The sequence below is a fragment of the Cyprinus carpio genome, unplaced genomic scaffold (genome assembly GCF_018340385.1).
Source record: "Cyprinus carpio isolate SPL01 unplaced genomic scaffold, ASM1834038v1 S000006823, whole genome shotgun sequence".
Lineage (NCBI taxonomy): Eukaryota > Metazoa > Chordata > Actinopteri > Cypriniformes > Cyprinidae > Cyprinus > Cyprinus carpio.
Genome location: NW_024879402.1, coordinates 463,515 through 481,638, shown reverse-complemented (window position 1 = coordinate 481,638; position 18,124 = coordinate 463,515). Strand labels below are relative to the sequence as shown.

General features: G+C 38.4%; 1 protein-coding gene across 1 annotated transcript; it reads left to right on the top strand.

Annotated features, from left to right (window-relative positions):
- Positions 1-15,070: 15,070 nt before the first annotated feature.
- On the top strand, positions 15,071-16,588 carry LOC122145016. Its single transcript, XM_042756256.1, has 2 exons — positions 15,071-15,693; positions 15,867-16,588. The coding sequence occupies exons 1-2, from the start codon at positions 15,084-15,086 to the stop codon at positions 16,277-16,279; spliced, it is 1,023 nt and encodes a 340-aa protein (XP_042612190.1). The 5' UTR covers positions 15,071-15,083; the 3' UTR covers positions 16,280-16,588.
- Positions 16,589-18,124: the final 1,536 nt, after the last annotated feature.

Genomic DNA, 18,124 nt, shown 5'->3' with positions numbered 1-18,124 from the left:
GCCTCTTTTTTCCTACAAGCAGTCAAAACTATTTATTCTGAATCATCAGCCAGAGTGCTCACTGGTTCTTATATCTCCCCTCGTCAAGGTTGTCCCCTGTCACCTTTGCTTTTTAATTTATCATTACAGCCTTTGGCCCAAGCGATCAGACAATGTCCCACAATAGTTCCAATAAGTTGTATGAATACGTCCCATAAAATTTCACTTTACGCTGATGATGTTTTGTTGTATATATCAAATATTACCGACTTGGTTAAGGAATGCTTAAAATGATTTGATACGTTTAGTAAATTGTCTGGTTATAAGATTAATTGGAACAAATCCATACTTATGCCCCTTAATTTAGCTGCTAAATCAGAGATTCAGACCTTACCCATAATGATTCCTGTCAATGATGAGTTTAATTATCTTGGAATCAGAGTTTTTCCTTCATTATGTCACATTTCCAAGTGGAACTATCAATCTCTTTTGGATAAGATTAAGAATGATCTTCTGTGTTGGTCTCCACTCTGTTTGGCTCTTCATGGAAGGATAGCCACTGTTAAGATGAATATACTTCCGAGGCTAAGCTTTTTATTTTCGGTGTTACCTCTGACACCACCTACTGGCTATTTTAATGAGATCAATACAGCAGTATCAAAATTCTTGTGGAATAATAAACGGCCTATAATTTGCCTTAAATCTATGCACAGGTTAAAACCTCATGGTGGCTTATCCCTACCAGATTTTTGGTCCGATTATTTATATACCCATTGCGTCTACAAGATTTACCCTTTACTGGAATATCTAAGAAAGTTCTGGAAAAGTTTGGTCCAATTATATGCCACTCTATCAAAACCTGGAAAGCAGCAGAAAAGATTATGGGAGCTTCAGATTCTTACAGTGACTCTACCCCCATTTGGCATAATAATAATCTTTGTACTGGTAACAAACCGTTCGTTTCCAAATGCTGGGTTAAATGTGGTATTTACACTTTAAAAGACCTGTACAATGATTATGGGCTCAAGTCCTTTCAAATCCTAAAGGATGAGTTCTCTCTCCCAGGATTCTCCTTTTTCCTGTACTTAAGATTAAGATCTGCACTGAATGTTTATGGAGTACCCTGGTCAATTAAAATATCTCCTCATCCTATGGTAAATTGGATAGACTTTAGTTTGGCGTCTAAAGGTGTTGTGAGTATAATTTATAAATCACTTGTGGTACGACAGCATTCAAACATTCCAACTGAGGGTTTCTGGGAAAGAGAACTTAACACTGTGATTGATTGGGACAATGTCTGGGGAAATTGTTTTGCTACCTCTACAAAACCCAGCTCACCAAATGATTCATTATAAGTTAATCTATAAGGCATATGCCACTCTATGTTTATTATATAAAATGAAAAGAAAGCCTGACCCCTTCTGTCACTTGTGAAATAGCTCAAGTCAAGGTACATATAAACATATGTTCTGGGACTGTTCCCGAATTGCGTTGCTCTGGTCCTTGGTACAGGACTTATTGTCAGATCTTCTAAAGACTCAGACCCAGAAGGACCCACTGCCTTTTCTTTTGCTGGATGATTCGTTGCTGTCATTGTCTGTTAATCAAAAAAGGATTCTGTTTGCTGCACTGACCACTGCCAAAAAGGTTATCTTAAAATTGTGGTTGGATCCATCTACCCCAATTAGACTGATGTGGATGTCATACTTGCTAGACATTGCCCTTTTGGGGTGTACCACAGCCAAAATATATGGTGCCACCAGAAAGACAATACAATTTTGGTTGGACCTTATTGATACGTTATCAGATCTATTAAAATCCTGAGATGTACTTGTTATCCCGCTAATACTGTCTAGTAACATTGTATTGTAGCCCCCCGGGTTTTATGCATTGCAACACTGGACAATACTATCAGAACCTCAACACCTTTCAAGACTATTTCTGCCTCTGAAGGACTGCCATCTGGAGAGCCCCCTTGTAGGGTTTTCTTGGGCTATTTCATGATCAGTGTCCTATAACACAAAACAGTAGTACAATAAAATGCATATTGTGCTTTTTTTGTTGTCAGGTTCAACTTTAAAACATGTATGAAGTTTACTGATGGAGACATCCAAGCAGTCATTAACTTGACTGAATAATTCAAACAAACAAACTTTTAGTTTTAATTATTTTAAGATTAGTCATTGTATTTTCAAATTTGCACTTTCCACTTAACTATAAAAGCAATTTCAAAGCAAACAACACAAAATTCACAATATTCACTCACCTGGTAATGTGGTAATGTGCAATCAGATTGTCAGTGTTCTCTGATAGGAAGACAACCAAGCTGTGATCCTGAGTACGAACAGAAATAGAAATTCATATTAATATTAAAAATAAAATAAAATGCATGACAGGAATGACAGTGAACGATGAACATTTAAATGCTAAAATAAGCAAGCAGGATTTTTTAACTTCAGTAGACTTTACTGTATGAATCCAGTATACACTGATTCTAATTAAAGTTAAAGTAAATCAGTCAAGAGCAGTGAGTGATTTTTATTTAAAAAAATTTGTGTTGATTAACATTAAAGGTACAGGTTGTAGGACCTGACACTAGAGGGCGCACTACCAAAACAATAACAATCGCGTGGTTTGATGGCGCTAAGAAGGAGCGTGGAATGATGGGATTTGTTGTCTTCTACCCAACCACTGACGGCCATCAATAAGACGGAAAGATAAATCATGGATTTAATTGATTACTGTTTAGTCAGATGATATGAAAACAATTAACACTTGTTCAACGAATATATACACTCGTGTACATTCAAACACAATAATTGGAAATACATAGCAAACGCCAGTTCAACGATTTGCGTGAGTAGATTACATACAAATTCAATGCAAAGACGCGATCAGACTATGGATCAGACGCGTCCTCGCGCCGGCCTAGAGACGCGATGCCCCACGTTTGGCGTGTAAGCCCCATAATACTAATCTTGTTGATCGTTATAATAGCATACGTTTTCTGTAAAGATACGAATCAAAACAACTCACCTGTCGAGTAAAACACAAGTGAGATCGGCATCTCTTTCTAGTTGAAGTTTGTCACGAAGCTCTCTCCATCTAGAAAATGCAACACCGATATTGATCCTCGCTCTTTCTCTCCTCTTGTCCCAAACTCTTCTTGGGTCGTTTGGTTGGCCCGTTCGGTTACGTTTACGGGAGCTGTCCTTGTCAACAGAACCAGTGGCAGATGGTAAACAGTAATTATTTTCCATAAATAAGTAACACAATCCACCATTCTGCACGCGCAGAAACACTTATGTCCGGACAGCATGCAAGTAAAATAATTTGACAGTTATAACTGGAATGGCTATAAAACGCCTGTATACCGATATATACGCCCAGAACTACCATTACAATGCTAACATATGATATGTATGTCATATCATGCAGTATGTTGAACTGCCACTGGTAACTTTACAATGTCAACTGTAGCATAATTACGATCAAAGGCAGACTGTGGAGAAAGGTTTTTTTTTTTTTTTTTTTTTTTTCATGATCTAATACCACACCGTAATTTCGTGCATTTGGGGTGTGTCAGATGGCGAAATATAACAACTGTGGACCGTCCTGTTTTCACACAGACCAAACAGTCTGCCACTCACCATTATTTAAAATTCATCTCATAAAAGTAACCGTACAATGTGTATTTTGGTCTCACAAATGTTGTGACTCCGGCGTGCACGCTCATGTTTAAATTTTCATTCGATATCTAGTAAAATATATGATAAAGAAAAGCTCTACTTATTTCACATAACAGCCATTTACCTTCACAGTGGATGAGCAGTCCTCTTCTGAGATCTGGTTTTCTTAAAAGGCCACAACAAATTGCGGGTTTTTAAAGTTAATCCAGTTCGTCTCGTGGTATCTACTTGGGTCCTAAAAAATTCTGCTAATTTGACTAAATTTTTGAGTATTGTTGATTTTACTCAAAAATACATGTTGTGTTTCCTTTATTAATTAACGTAAACCATGAACTCAATATGTTATGTAACAGCTGTAGCTTTAAATTAAGTAATGTGCAAAACTACATTTTTTTCAAGTAAAATCTGTTAATTTTAATGAGGCATATTTACTGAGGGCAAATATCATTTTTTATAGTGCAGGGAGTCCTGTACATTGTTCGGTTCCAGTTACAATGCCTGTGCAGCAGGGCGACTGGGTGACTGAGGCGGCATAGTCAAAAGTCAAAATACCGCTATTCCATTCGATTCAAAACATTAAACAGGTTCTCCCCACTCAGTGACGCTCCCATTGAGAAACCTGTTCTGGTGATTATATTGTACGGACCATGAAAATAAAGACATCAGCCACCATAGTCCAATGTTTACCGGGAGCCAGAGCGCCTGACATCTTGCCAAATTTAAAAGTGCTGGCTAATGCTAAACGTAAATAAAGTAAGATTGTTGTTCATGCCGGCACTAATGATGTTCGACTTCGCCAGTTGGATATCACTAAAAATGACATTAAAGAGGTGTGTGAACTTGCAAGCACAATGTCAGACACTGTAATATGCTCTGGTCTCCTTCCTGCTTACCATGGTGATGAGATCATTACTCAATGGCTGGATGTCTAAATTGTGTCCACAGAATAATATAGGTTTCATAAACAATTGGATGAGTTTTTGGGGCAGACCTGACCTGTTGAAAAGACTCTTCATTCCTCCTAGGGTGGTGCCGCTCTTCTGTCTAGAAATATGGCACATAGTCTTAGAGTTTGTACTTGACTAACTGGAGCCCAGGTCAGGAAGCAGACAGACTGGCTAAACGGACTGTCTGCTAGCTGTCTTACGTCACAGAAATCAGTTAACATAGAGACTCTTTCACCTAGATATCACACTATAAAGACTGTGTCTGTTACCCAAACTAGAAAATACAAAAAAAAAAAAAAAAAAAAACGTCAAAACCAATTTAAGAGTAACAATTTAATTGATGTTCAGCAAATAAAAAACAGATGTAATACAGATAAACAAATGATGAAGCTTGGCTTATTGAACATCAGGTCCCTTTCTACGAAAGCACTTTTTGTAAATGATATGATCACTGATCATAACCTAGATGTGCTCGGTTTTGACAGAAACCAGGCTAAAACCTGATGATTACATTATTTTAAACGAGTCTACCCCCCAAGATTACTGCTATAAACATGAGCCACATGCAAAGGGTAAAGGGGGGTGTTGCTTTAATTTATAACAATGTTTTCAGTATTTCTCAGAGGATGGGCTTCAAGTATAACGCGTTTGTAGTAATGGTCCTTCAAGTCAAGTCAAGTCAAGTCAAAACTAAAATTTTAAACAAAGTTTAAACAAAACCGATTGTGTCAAACCAACTGAACAACATTAATTAGGAAAATAGTGTGTCAATAATGCAAAATGACAATTAAATGCAGTTCATCATTGAATTCAGTGATGTCATCATGCAGCTCAGTTCAGTTTAAATAGTATCTGTGCAATCATTTACAATCAAGTCAACGATATCGCTGTAAATGAAGTGTCCCCAACCAAGCAAGCCAGAGGCGACAGCAGCAAGGAACCAAAACTCCATCGCTGACCGAATGGAGAAAAAACCTTGAGAGAAACCAGGCTCAGTCGGGGGGCCAGTTCTCCTCTGGCCAGACGAAACCAGTAGTTCAATTCCAGGCTGCAGCAAAGTCAGAATGTGCAGAGGACTCAATTAGGTTCCTGTGGTCTTGTCCCGGTGGTCATCTGAGACAAGGTCTTTACAGGGGATCTGTATCTGGGGCTCATCTAGTTGTCCTGGTCTCCGCTGACATTCAGGGCTGTAGAGGTCCTTTCCAGGTGCTGATCCACCAACTGGGCTGGATACGTACTGGATCCGGGTGACTGCAGTGACCCTCTGACCTGGATACAGACTGGATCTGGTGGCTACGGTGACCTCGGAACAAGAGAGAAACAGACTAATATTAGCATAGATGCCATTCTTCTAACGATGTAGCAAGTGTTATGGGAAGTGTTCCCGGTTCAGGTTTACCTAATTAATGCAGCCTAAAAATCCTTTAACGGATTTGGATATTAGAAGCATATTAGTATGTTATGTGTAAACCAGGTTAAAGAGATGGGTCTTTAATCTAGATTTAAACTGCAAGATTGTGTCTGCCTTCTGAACAATATTAGGTAGGTTATTCCAGAATTTAGGCGCTAAATAGGAAAATATAATGTAACAAGAGCTTGTTCAAATACTGAGTTGCTAAACCATTCAGGGCTTTATAAGTAATAAGCAAGATTTTAAAATCTATACAATGTTTAATAGGGAGCCAGTGGAGTGTTGACAGAACTAATATGGTCATACTTCCTGGTTCTAGTAATGCTGCGTTCACACCAAACATGAATGGAGCATCTGGCACGAATTATTTCAATGTTAAGTCAATGTAAAGACGCGTTTACGTGTGTCTGGATGTGTCGCGGCACGAATGAGGCATTTAGCGCGGCGCGGTAGACGTGAATTCGCCTAATTCATGCGTCTAGTTCGCACGAATGATGCAAATTGAGTCTCTGGCGCGATACGCGCGAATGGTGCTTTTTGTGCATTTACGCATTTGACGGATCAGGAGCCTGCTCAGGAGTCACTCATTCAACATGGAGGAACGACTGATATTGTCAGTGAGCAGTCACCCGGAGCTATATGACACAAGTTCATATTTCTATAAAGACAGGAATAAAAAAGGACCTCGCTTGGAAGAGTGTGTTGTAAATACACATTTAACTTTTGAGTCACGTACACGTTTATCGACCCGCGGCCTTCCCGCCGTTTTTTACAACTATTTTTCCCCTAATATACAGCTACTTTTCGCTAACAAGATATTGTGTTTATTCAGATGACATGTGCAGGAAAAAGTGGAAAAGCCTCGAATGCTCTTCTTGCTCTTCTTCCATCTTGCAAACAGACAACCGCCTAGCACTTGCCCCTCCCAGAAGAAGCGGATTTCGTCTTGGATGCGCATCAATTTCACTTCAAACTCTTGCTTTCTACGCACGTCTATTTCGCTCTAGACGCGTGAATGCATTCAAAATGTTCAAGCGGCAAACTAGACGCGGTAGATGCAAATTTGACACTCTATTCGCGTTTGATGTGAACGCAGCATAAGAACTTTAGCTGCTGCATTTTGGACTAGCCGGAGTTTGTTTATTAAGCATGCAGAACAACTACCCAATAAAGCATTACAATAAACTAACTTTAAGGTCATAAATGCATGGATTAACATTTCTGCATTTGACATTGAGAGCATAGGTCATCATTTAGATATATATTTGAGATGGAAAAATCTCATCTTTAAAATCTAGTTTTACAAATGCAGGTAACGTGGCTTTCTAAGGAAAGATTGCTATCAAATAACACACCTAGGTTCCTTACTGATGACAAAGAATTGACAGAGCAGCCTTCAAGTCTTAGACAGCGTTCTAGGCTATTACATGCAGAGTTTTTAGGTCCTGTAATTAACACCTCTGTTTTTTTTTTTTTTCAGAATTTAGCAGTAAGAAATTACTCATCATCCAGTTTTTTATATCAACTATGCATTCCGTTTTTCAGATTGGAATATTTCACTGGGCCACAAAAAAATATAGAGCTGAGTATCATCAGCATAACAGTAAAAGCTAACACTGTGTTTCCTGATGATATCTCCCAAGAGTAACATGTAAAGCGTGAAGAGTAACGGCCCTAGTACTGAGCCTTGAGGTACTCCATACTGCACTTGTGATCGATATGATACCTCTTCATTCACTGCTACGAACTGATGGTGGTCATATAGGTATGATTTAAACCATACTAATGCACTTGCATTTTCAGTTTTCAAGTCTATGCAAAAAAATTTTGTGGTCAATAGTGTTGAACGCAGTGCTAAGATCCAATAGCACTAATAGAGAGATACAACCATGATCTGATGATAAGAGCAGGTCATTTGTAACTCTAAGGAGAGCAGTCTCAGTACTATGATACGGTCTAAATCCTTACTGGAAATCCTCACAGATACCATTTTTCTCTAAGAAGGAATATAATTGTGAGGATACTACATTTTCTAGTATCTTGGACAGAAAAGGGAGATTACAGATCGGTCTGTAATTAACTAGTTATTTGGGGTCTAGTTGTGTTTTTTTGATGAGAGGCTTAATAACAGCCAGTTTGAAGGTTTTGGGGACATATCCTAATGACAATGACGAATTAATAATAGTCAGAAGAGGATCTATAACTTCTGGAAGCACCTCTTTTAGGAGCTTAGATGGAATAGGGTCTAACATACTGTACATGTTGTTGGTTTAGATGATTTAAGAAGTTTATACAATTCTTCCTCTCCTATAGTAGAGAATGAGTGGAACTGTTCCTCAGGTGATCTATAGTGCACTGTCTGATGCGATACTGTAGCTGACGGGTACATGGTTACAATTTTATCTCTAATAGTATCGATCTTAGAAGTAAACTAGGTTATAAAGTCATTACTGCTGTGCTGTTGGGAAATGTCAACACCCTAATTTAGCCACTGTATTAAATAAATACTTGGGTTTATGTTTGTTTACTTCTAAAAGAGATGAAAAGTAATCAGATCTAGCAGTTTTTAATGCTTTTCTGTAGGATAGGTTACTTTCCCGCCAAGCAATATGAAATACCTCTAGTTTTGTTTTCCTCCAGCTGCACTCCGGACTGCTCTCTTTAGGGTGCGAGTGTGCTCATTATACCACAGTGTCAGACTGTTTTCCTTAATCTTTCTTGAACATAAAGGAGCAACTGTATCTAAAATGCTAGAAAAGAGAGAGTCCATGAAATGTCAGAAATGTCAACACTTGTTAATGCTTTATTTTTCGTTAATTTAGCAGTTATTTATTTTTCATATAACATTATTCAGAGAAACACGTTAATGATAAATCCCCTGTGATGTTTGTACTGGCTACTGTATACAGGCCACCAGGGCAACATACAGACTCATTAAAGAATGGGTTGATTTTATATCCGAGTTAGTTCTGGCTGCAGATAAAGTTTTAATTGTTGGTGATTTTAATATCCATGTTGATAATGAAAAATATGCATTGGGATCAGCATTCATAGACACTTTGAACTCTATTGGGGTTAGACAACATGTCTACTGTTGGGGAAGTCGTGGCCTAATGGTTAGAGATTTTGACTCCTAACCCTAAGGTTGTGGGGTTCGAGTCTTGGGCCGGCAATACCACGACTGAGGTGCCCTTGAGCAAGGCACCGACCCCCCAAATGCTCCCCGGGCGCCGCAGCATAAATGGCTGCCCACTGCTCCGGGTGTGTGTTCACGGCGTGTGTGTGTGTGTGTGTGTGTTCACTGATGTGTGTGTGCACTATGGATGGGTTAAATGCAGAGCACGAATTCTGAGTATGGGTCACCATACTTGGCTGTATGTCACATCCCTTCCGTACACTCAGGGACCTACTCATTGTCAAAATCATACTCTAGATTTAATACTGTCACATGGAATTGATGTTGATGGTGTTGAAATTATGCAGCCAAGCGATGATATCTCAGATCATTATCTAGTCTTGTGCAAACTTAATATAGCTAAAACTGTCACTTCTACCACAAAAGGCTGCTTTGTAAGTAATCTTCCTCATTTATCCCAATTCCTTAGCATATCCAAAACCTCAGAACAACTTGATGATGAAAGTAAAAGTGAAAGTGAAAGTCGTGACATTTGCCAAGTATCAACCCATACTCGGAATTGGTGCTCTGCATTTAACCCATCCAAGTGCACACACTGCAATGAGAAGTGAACACACCGTAAACACACACCCAGAGCAGTGGGGGTTCAGTGCCTTGCTCAAGGGCACTTCAGCCATGGGTATTGAGGGTGGAAGAAACTATGGTAACTATGGTAACTATGATGTAACAGAAACTATGGACTCTCTCTTTTCTAGCATTTTAAATACAGTTGCTCCTTTACGTTTAAGAAAGATTAAGGAAAACAGTCTGACACTGTGGTATAATGAGCACACTCACACCATAAAGAGAGCAGTCCGGAAAATGGAGTGCAGCTGGAGGAAAACAAAACTAAAGGTATTTCATATTGCTTGGCGGGAAAGTAACCTATCCTACAGAAAAGCATTAAAAACTGCTAGATCTGATTACTTTTCGTCTCTTTTAGAAGTAAACAAACATAAACTCAGGTATTTATTTAATACAGTTGCTAAATTAACAAAAAATAAAGCATCAACAGGTGTTGACATTTCCCAGCAGCACAGCAGTAATGACTTTATCAGCTACTTTATTTCCAAGATCGATACTATTAGAGATAAAATTATAACCATGCAGCCGCCAGCTACAATATCGCATCAGATAGTGTGCTATATATCGCTTGAGGAACAATTCCACTTATTCTCTACTATAGGAGAGGAAGAATTGTATAAACTTGTTAAATCATCTAAACCAACAACATGTTAGAGCCTATTCCATGTAAGCTCCTAAAAGAAGTGTTTCCAGAAGTCACAGACTATTATTAACAAAGTGATATACTTTGCAATCCGATAGATAAGACCCCAGCATCCACCTGAGCAAATATAATAATTTAGTCATTTGATAAATGCTGTTCTTACTCCACTTCATCAGTCCCAGTGGCAGTGTAACAGCTTATTAATTCATGTTTGTGCTGTGATGAGACAAACAATGTTAGCTGATGCATGCCATTTCACTCTATCCTACAGATAGTCGCTAGTTTCCAGCCGATCCAAGTAGTATTAGTGCACGCTAATGAAAAAGTACAAAAAAAATAAAAAATAAATAAAAAATTAAGTAAATACAAAGAAAGAAAAATTGACAGTGAAATTCGTGTTTTTCAGTAAAGATGTTAAACTGATCATCTTTTTACAAAGTTCAAGGACACATATGTTTGTTTTGTTTGGAAACGAAAGGAAATATTTTAATGTAAATTGTAAGATTTTTATTTAAGATCTTAATGTAAATTACACACCTGCTCGCAAAGAGAAGCATGAAAGATACACCAGTGACACCAGAGTTGCACTTGTATTAGTTTTACTAGAATAAAACCATGGTTAATTTTCGTAAGGGGTCGCCAACAAAACCTTTTTGCCAAATGCATATATGCTCTAAAATATATTTATACACATTACACAGATACAAAAAAAAAAAAAATCGAGTAAGGAGCCATTGGCTCCTATAAAAAAAAAAACTTACGAGCCAAATAATTTTTTTAGGTGCCACAGAATAAATGTGTTTTATTTATTATTATCATTTTAACATTTCAATCATACTGTCATGTGTTTATGTCTCATCTTTTCTCGACTTTATCAGCATTTTAATCCATCTTGTAGATGATCTGGGAACTAAGGTTCACTTAAAGTGGGAACTAAATGTCTTTTCCAGCTTGAAATCTACAGTCACAAAGAACTGTTTATTACACAGAATCTGTACCAGTATCATGGAGCATAAGCATCACTTGGCCACTGAGTGTAGCTTGGGCTCCTCCTCAGTGCATTATGGAAATGTTGTCATACACTCTTAAAAATAAAGGTGCTTCACGATGACATAGAAGAACCTTTTTTGTCTAAATGGTTTCATAAAGAACCTTTAACATCTGAAGAACCTTTCTGTTTCACAAAAGATTCTTTGTGGAGAAAGATGGTTCTCCAGATTATAAAGAAAGAAATGGTTCTTTAAATAGCCTTTGACTGAATGGTTCTTTGTGGAACCAAAAATGGTTCTGTGAAGAACCTTTTAAGCACCTTTATTTTTTTTTAACTGACTGATGAGTTTGACACAGAATGGTTATTCTGAGGTAAACGTATATTACGTTGCAATGTTTACAAGCTTTACACATTTTCCGCAGTTTAAAACACTGAATGAGCTTTTACACGAGACATTACAGTAAGTTGTACTGTAGGATCTCTTATAAAATAGCCTACATTTTGATGTTAATTCATGTTCATTATGTACTATATTAGTAAAGAGAAAGATTAAATGGGTTCACTTGCCCTTGAACTGAGGTGCTAAAGCGACCGTGCCTGCCGCATTAAGGAGCACCAAAACCGTATTGTTTGAATTTCGTTATGAATTCGGAATAATTTTAAAGCTGGTAACGTTACTTTTTATTAAAAAGTGACAAAGCACTGAGCTTTTTGTGATTACTGGACGGCAGTTGCACTTCAAATAATGAAGTTCACGCATTAAAAGAACACAGACCAAGATCTTGTTTAGAAGAAGCCATATTAGTAATTATTATAAACGAGAATTGTTAACGATATCGCCAATATCCACACAGCTGACAGCTTTACCTGTTCAAGTTTGTTCAAGTTGTGCACGAAATAGACGCTGTATTTTCTGCACTTTCCCTTCTTACGTCTCCGTCATTTCTCTCTCGCTGCACAGCGGAGCTGCGTTTATCAGACTGTGTGCGTCGATGTGCGGCAGAGATGAAACTCTCTTTTTCCACTAAAACTTTGATGCGCATCGTCTCAGTTTAATACGTGAACATAACAAAAGATTTGATCGCAAAACAATTAGGAAAAAAATTCCATAAAAAAGGCATTACATTCAAATGTTTAAGTTATAACGTATATACCCAGATAGCATTAACACTCGGGCTGATTCTGGCTGAAATGCGTCTCTGTCGGTTCAGTCTCGGCATCGGTGAGAAGATAATGGGCCAGAGCCACGCCGACTCTACAAAACACTTCTGGCTGACAGACGGCTTTTTCTCTATGGGCCGATCTCGACTGAAAGCTGTTGTACACGCGGCAGGTCCACACTCGGTGTAGTTGTGTGTATTAACCTTCGGCCCGAGTTCGTTTTATCACAGGCGGTGTGCTGCTAGAATGAAGCAAATCATCCGCCTGAGAAAACTTTTTTAGCGGTTAAATCCTGAGGAGCTTTCGGCGGGTAGTCGCCAGTGGCGACCTCAGCAAAAACGTCACTCGCAAATTAATATTTATGGTCGCAAATGCGACTGTTTTAGTCGCAGTTTGGAGCCCTGTGGTAATATGTGGGATTATTGTAATACAATTTCTAATAACTATTTTTTGAATAAGCCATTTTTAACTGTTCTCTGAGGTTGTGTTGAGAATGTTCTGTTGGCTAGTAATCTAAAATAAGACCTCTGTACATTTGTTTGTTACAAATTTAAATAACAAATAGCCTACCTAATAATAAAACCTTTAAAAACTATACATTGATTTCCCTTAATAAAAAGGGAACTAAACTACAACTGGTTGCCATAGAAACAACATGACACGTGCTTGAGACTGTACATGCGTGCTAGCTGGATCAACCTAAAACATTTTATTTTGAGTGTCCTAATTTTACAAGTTGCAAGTTACAAAAAAAAACAAAAAAAACACAAGCAGTGTCTAATCACAGCCGGTGTCCTGACATTTGATCCTACCCGTCAGATTTTCCTACATGTGTTTACTGCGCATGCGCACAGCAATATTGCGTCCTTTTTCTCATGCTAAACGACAATATTTAATGTATCTGCATCACTGTAAAAGTAGGTTTAGGGTTGGGGTAGGTATAGACTTTAATAAAACACAATCTAATAGGTAGAAAAAAATATATTTATTGTTGGTTTCCTGTAACTGTATCCCTTCTAAATGTATCTCTCTTTTTCTCCGAGTCTGATCTGATGACGGGTATTACATTCATATGTTAAACAGACAATGTTAAACAGACCCGGGACCCGAAGTAATTGATTTGGACCCGACCCGGCTGATCATTCACTGTGAAGACCTCACAATACTGGGACTCTCCATAGGCGTAATGGTTTTACTAATGTACAAACTGTATAATCTATCCTCCTACACTAATGTAACCCTACCAATCACAGAAAACTTTTGGCCTTTTTTGAATTTCAAAAAATACCATTTAGTATGTTTTTTTTTTAAGCCATTTGGGGGAAGTCCTCATAAACCATGTCCTTATAAACCATGTTTACGTTGTAATACCCATGTCATTGTACACATTTGTGTCCTCATAAACCATATACAAGAACATACACACACTAACAGCAGGCCCTGACAGAAGGAGGACAGCGTAAAGGTACACAGGACCTACAATTTCCACACTTTTATTAGCCCCGTACAGTGTGTGGCCATAGAGAAGATATATATTCTTTACAGAAAATGAGCCACGGCCAATGAGTCTGAGTTTGAAAAAGATATTTAATCGTATAAAAAAGTTAGTTATTGCATATAAATTTTGCAATATTTTCATGATACCCTGAGTAGGCTACCATTCTTTCAGTTCAGAACCTTGTGGTTTCAGATGGGCTTTGTTGCACATAAAATTGTTAGATATAAGATAAGCATCTTACTTGTTGTCTTTTCATATTCATCGATGACATCTTCAGGTTTAATGAGTTCAACAAAGCAAAGAAAGGGGCCAGTGCACAGGGACAGAGCAGCATTGATTCATTCTTAAGCCAGACAAGAGGTGTGCAGCTATACAGCCAGGGGCATCCCAGACAGAAGACCATTACTGAATCCATAATACAGGACCTCATCATTTCATGCAACCTACCTCTATCTTTGATTGACAAGCCTAGCTTCAGGAATTTTATGTCAGTGGTAGAGGAGAGATACTGCCCAGTAAGTCGAAGCACCGTAACCAGACGTCTGAGTGAGCTAGTAGCAGAAAAAGAGTCCAAGATAAAATGTAAACTACAAAAGACTGACAATGTGTCTGTGACAGTGGACATCTGGACTGACAGGAGCATGCGTGGCTTCTTAGGGGTAACAGCCCACTTCATGGAAGTGGAGGAGAAAGACTGAGGATGACGTGGAATCCATCAAAAATGAATGTAGGCAGCAGAAACTGAATTCCTTTTCACATAAATAACAAAATGAATAATAATAAAAATATCACCTCTGAAAAAACTAAAAATGAAAATAATTAAGAAAATCAGCAGCTAACACATTCATTGCAGCTTGTTGTAATAGACAGAATAAACTACACAGAGGATGACGTGGAATCCACCCAGAGCAGCTGTCGGCAGCAGCGGCTGCAGTGCACATCAAATTCATCTCATCTTAAGAGATATACAAAAAAAGACAAAAATAAAAACTCTGAACAGTGCAATGGCAAAAGTGACAAAATTTTGCAGTTTACTCCATTCTACTTGTAGACTGAAGGAAGCATTTGAGGCGAAGTATGGAGCAAACCGAAGCATCCCCTCAGCTGTGTCCACACGATGGAACACAACTCTTCGCCTTGTGGAGGCAGTCACTGACCTGGATCCCCAAAGCCTAAACTCTCTCCTGGAAGCCCAAGGACATAAAGCTATGTGCTTATCAGCCAGAGAATGGAGTCAGCTCAAAGAGCTTGTCGACATTTTAGCCCCATTTCTGCAAGCAACAGACCTTACACAAGGAGAGAAGGTGGTGACTGTCAGTGCGGCTCTACCTTGTGTACTCTCACTCAACAGCCACCTCATCCATATGCTGAATGCATCTCGTCACCTGGTTGGCTTAGTGAAAGCACTGCAGATGTCACTCCAACGCCGTTTCCAGGGGATGTTTGCAAATGTCAGAATGGATGAAACAGCACAACCCTCCGTAGAGCTTCCATTTGGAGATATGGTCTACATGTTGTCTGCACTACTAGACCCATCATTCTGCCTCTTTTGGCTAGAACAAGATGTCCTCACACCAGATGAAGTCAAGAGTAAGGTGAAGGAGATGATGATAGGTAGGTGAATACACATTAACAGATTTAAAAGATTATCATCACATTATGCATCTAACATATTAAAATCTTGTCTTACTTTTTATTGATTCATGACTTAATCATCACCACTGTGCATTTAGTGTATTACCGTCATAATATTGTAACGAACCATCATTTTTGTGGAATATTTTCAGACCTACTCTTGGTTGAGGCTCAGAAAGTCAACATACCTGAGGGCAGCAGTGGAGAAGATGAGGAGGAGCCACCAGTACCCGCTAAAACTCCACGTCTTTTCTCTGGCTACCGCAAGAAGAGTACCAAGAAAAATGCAGACCATCACACATCCTGCAAAGATGAAGTCATTCGCTACATCCAGGTGTGCTCTGAAGAAGAAGTTGACTGTATGGATTTCTGGCAAAAGCATGCAAAGGTCTTCCCAAGGCTTTATCTTGTGTCTATGAAACTGCTTGCAGTTCCTGCCACAAGTGCACCAGTGGAAAGGGTATTTAGTCATGGAGGCCTTATAATGCGCCCTCACCGAGCCAGACTTAGTGCAAAGACACTGTCAAGCTTGATCTTTTTGAAATGTAACCATTCTGTTGCTTAAGACTTTTCTAGTTCTTAGGCCACTGAAGAACACCTAGAAGCCAGAAATGTTTTTGTGGCCCGGTTAACCAGTCTAATCTCATCCTTTGGATTTTTTTTATTTTATTATTTCTAAACATTTTGTTCTTAACAAGTTACAGGCCATAAGTTGGTCAGTTGCTTCACATTCACTCTAAAAATGTTGAGCGTTTGAATGTTGTGCTCTCCAGCCACTAAGTAAATAACAAATAATTGAGGATTCTCTATCATAAGGAAGTGTACAGTGCGTGCAGAATTATTAGGCACGTTGATTTTCTGATCATTTTTTATTCCCAGGCACAATAAAAAATGATCAGAAAGTCAACGTGCCTAATAATTCTGCACGCCCTGTAGTGTGTTAATTTTTGTGGATAGTATGAAGAGTTCAGATGCAAAAGCCTCTAAGTGCGATCTGAAATTTTCTTCTAGAATAATCATTTTTATAAAGCTTGATATTTAAGTTGAATAATTTCACTTAAATGACAATTAATTTGCATTGTGATTTAAGTGAAATTATTGAACTTAAATATACAAGCTTGATAAAAATTATCATTCTAGAAGAAAATTTCAGATTGCACTTAGAGGCTTTTGCATCTACAATGCAAAATACAGATATTAACTTAAAAGTAAAGCATTCTTGGGTACTAATTTGCAATTTGGTCTTTCTTAATTTTTGGTCAGATATTACACTTACAAAACTAAAGCATTCTTGGTGTTTTTGTCATGTTGCAATAGCCTGTTTACACTGATTATATACCAAAATCAAAGCTGATACTGTATGCTAATAGATAGAGGTATCATAATAACATATTACATGCTTTGAATTCCTTATATATAGCTATGCAGTGCTCTAAGCAGCTTGGATGGGTCGCTGTACGTGATGCAACATTTATTATAACCAGAGACTTAATATAATAAAGAGACTTGAGACTTGACTTGGACTCTAGCTCAGAGACTTGAGACTTGACTTGGACTCTAGCTCAGAGACTTGTGAGCATCTCTGACTTCGACTGCCAAACCGCACTTTACATTTTCTCCCATTTTTATAATAATATAAATGAACCGTTTAATCTTAATGTTTTAGTGGTCAGATTCAGACCCAATGCAGAGCAGAGAGCACAGAGATGATAGCAAATAAATAACTTCAGCGGCCATGGCACTGAACGAGCAATCGTTATTATAGTCCAAAAGGGCAAACAGTCGAAGTTATTATGCGAGTTAACTCGAGTCAGAATGTACATGTGCACAGTTGCATATGTCATCCGTCACCGTGACATCAAGTGGACTTTTGAAGCTGAAATAATGAGTGGATTAAGCTTGGACTTGGAATAAAGAGAGGAATAACATGGATAGCTTTCTTGTCGGAGGATTGTAATGCATCACAGGCAGTCAGGTACAAGGAAGAGAGACTACGGCTCCTTAAATTAAGTAAGACAAAAAGGTGTATTTTTCGCAACAGGTTTATTGACTTGTAATAGCAATTTAAGGTGGAATATGTGACAATGGGGTTCAGTCGGATCTGTGTCTTCCCGGCGGGTTCGGGTCCAGCTTTCAAATAATAGACGGGTCCAGGTTGGGTCCGGGTAGGCATTTTTCAGATCTACATGGGTCCGGGTCCAGCTTTTGAAATAATAGACGAGTCCGAGTCGGTTCGGTGTAGTACATTACGGGTCTCTTTCAGGTTCGGGCATGAATTTTTGGACCCGTAAAGACCTCTAACCCATTGTTATGAAAATTTAACCAGATCATCCTCAGACCATGCTGGCAAAAAGTTATTGAATTCAAGTTGATTAGTAATATTGTTTCTGAATAGCACGTGAACGAATTC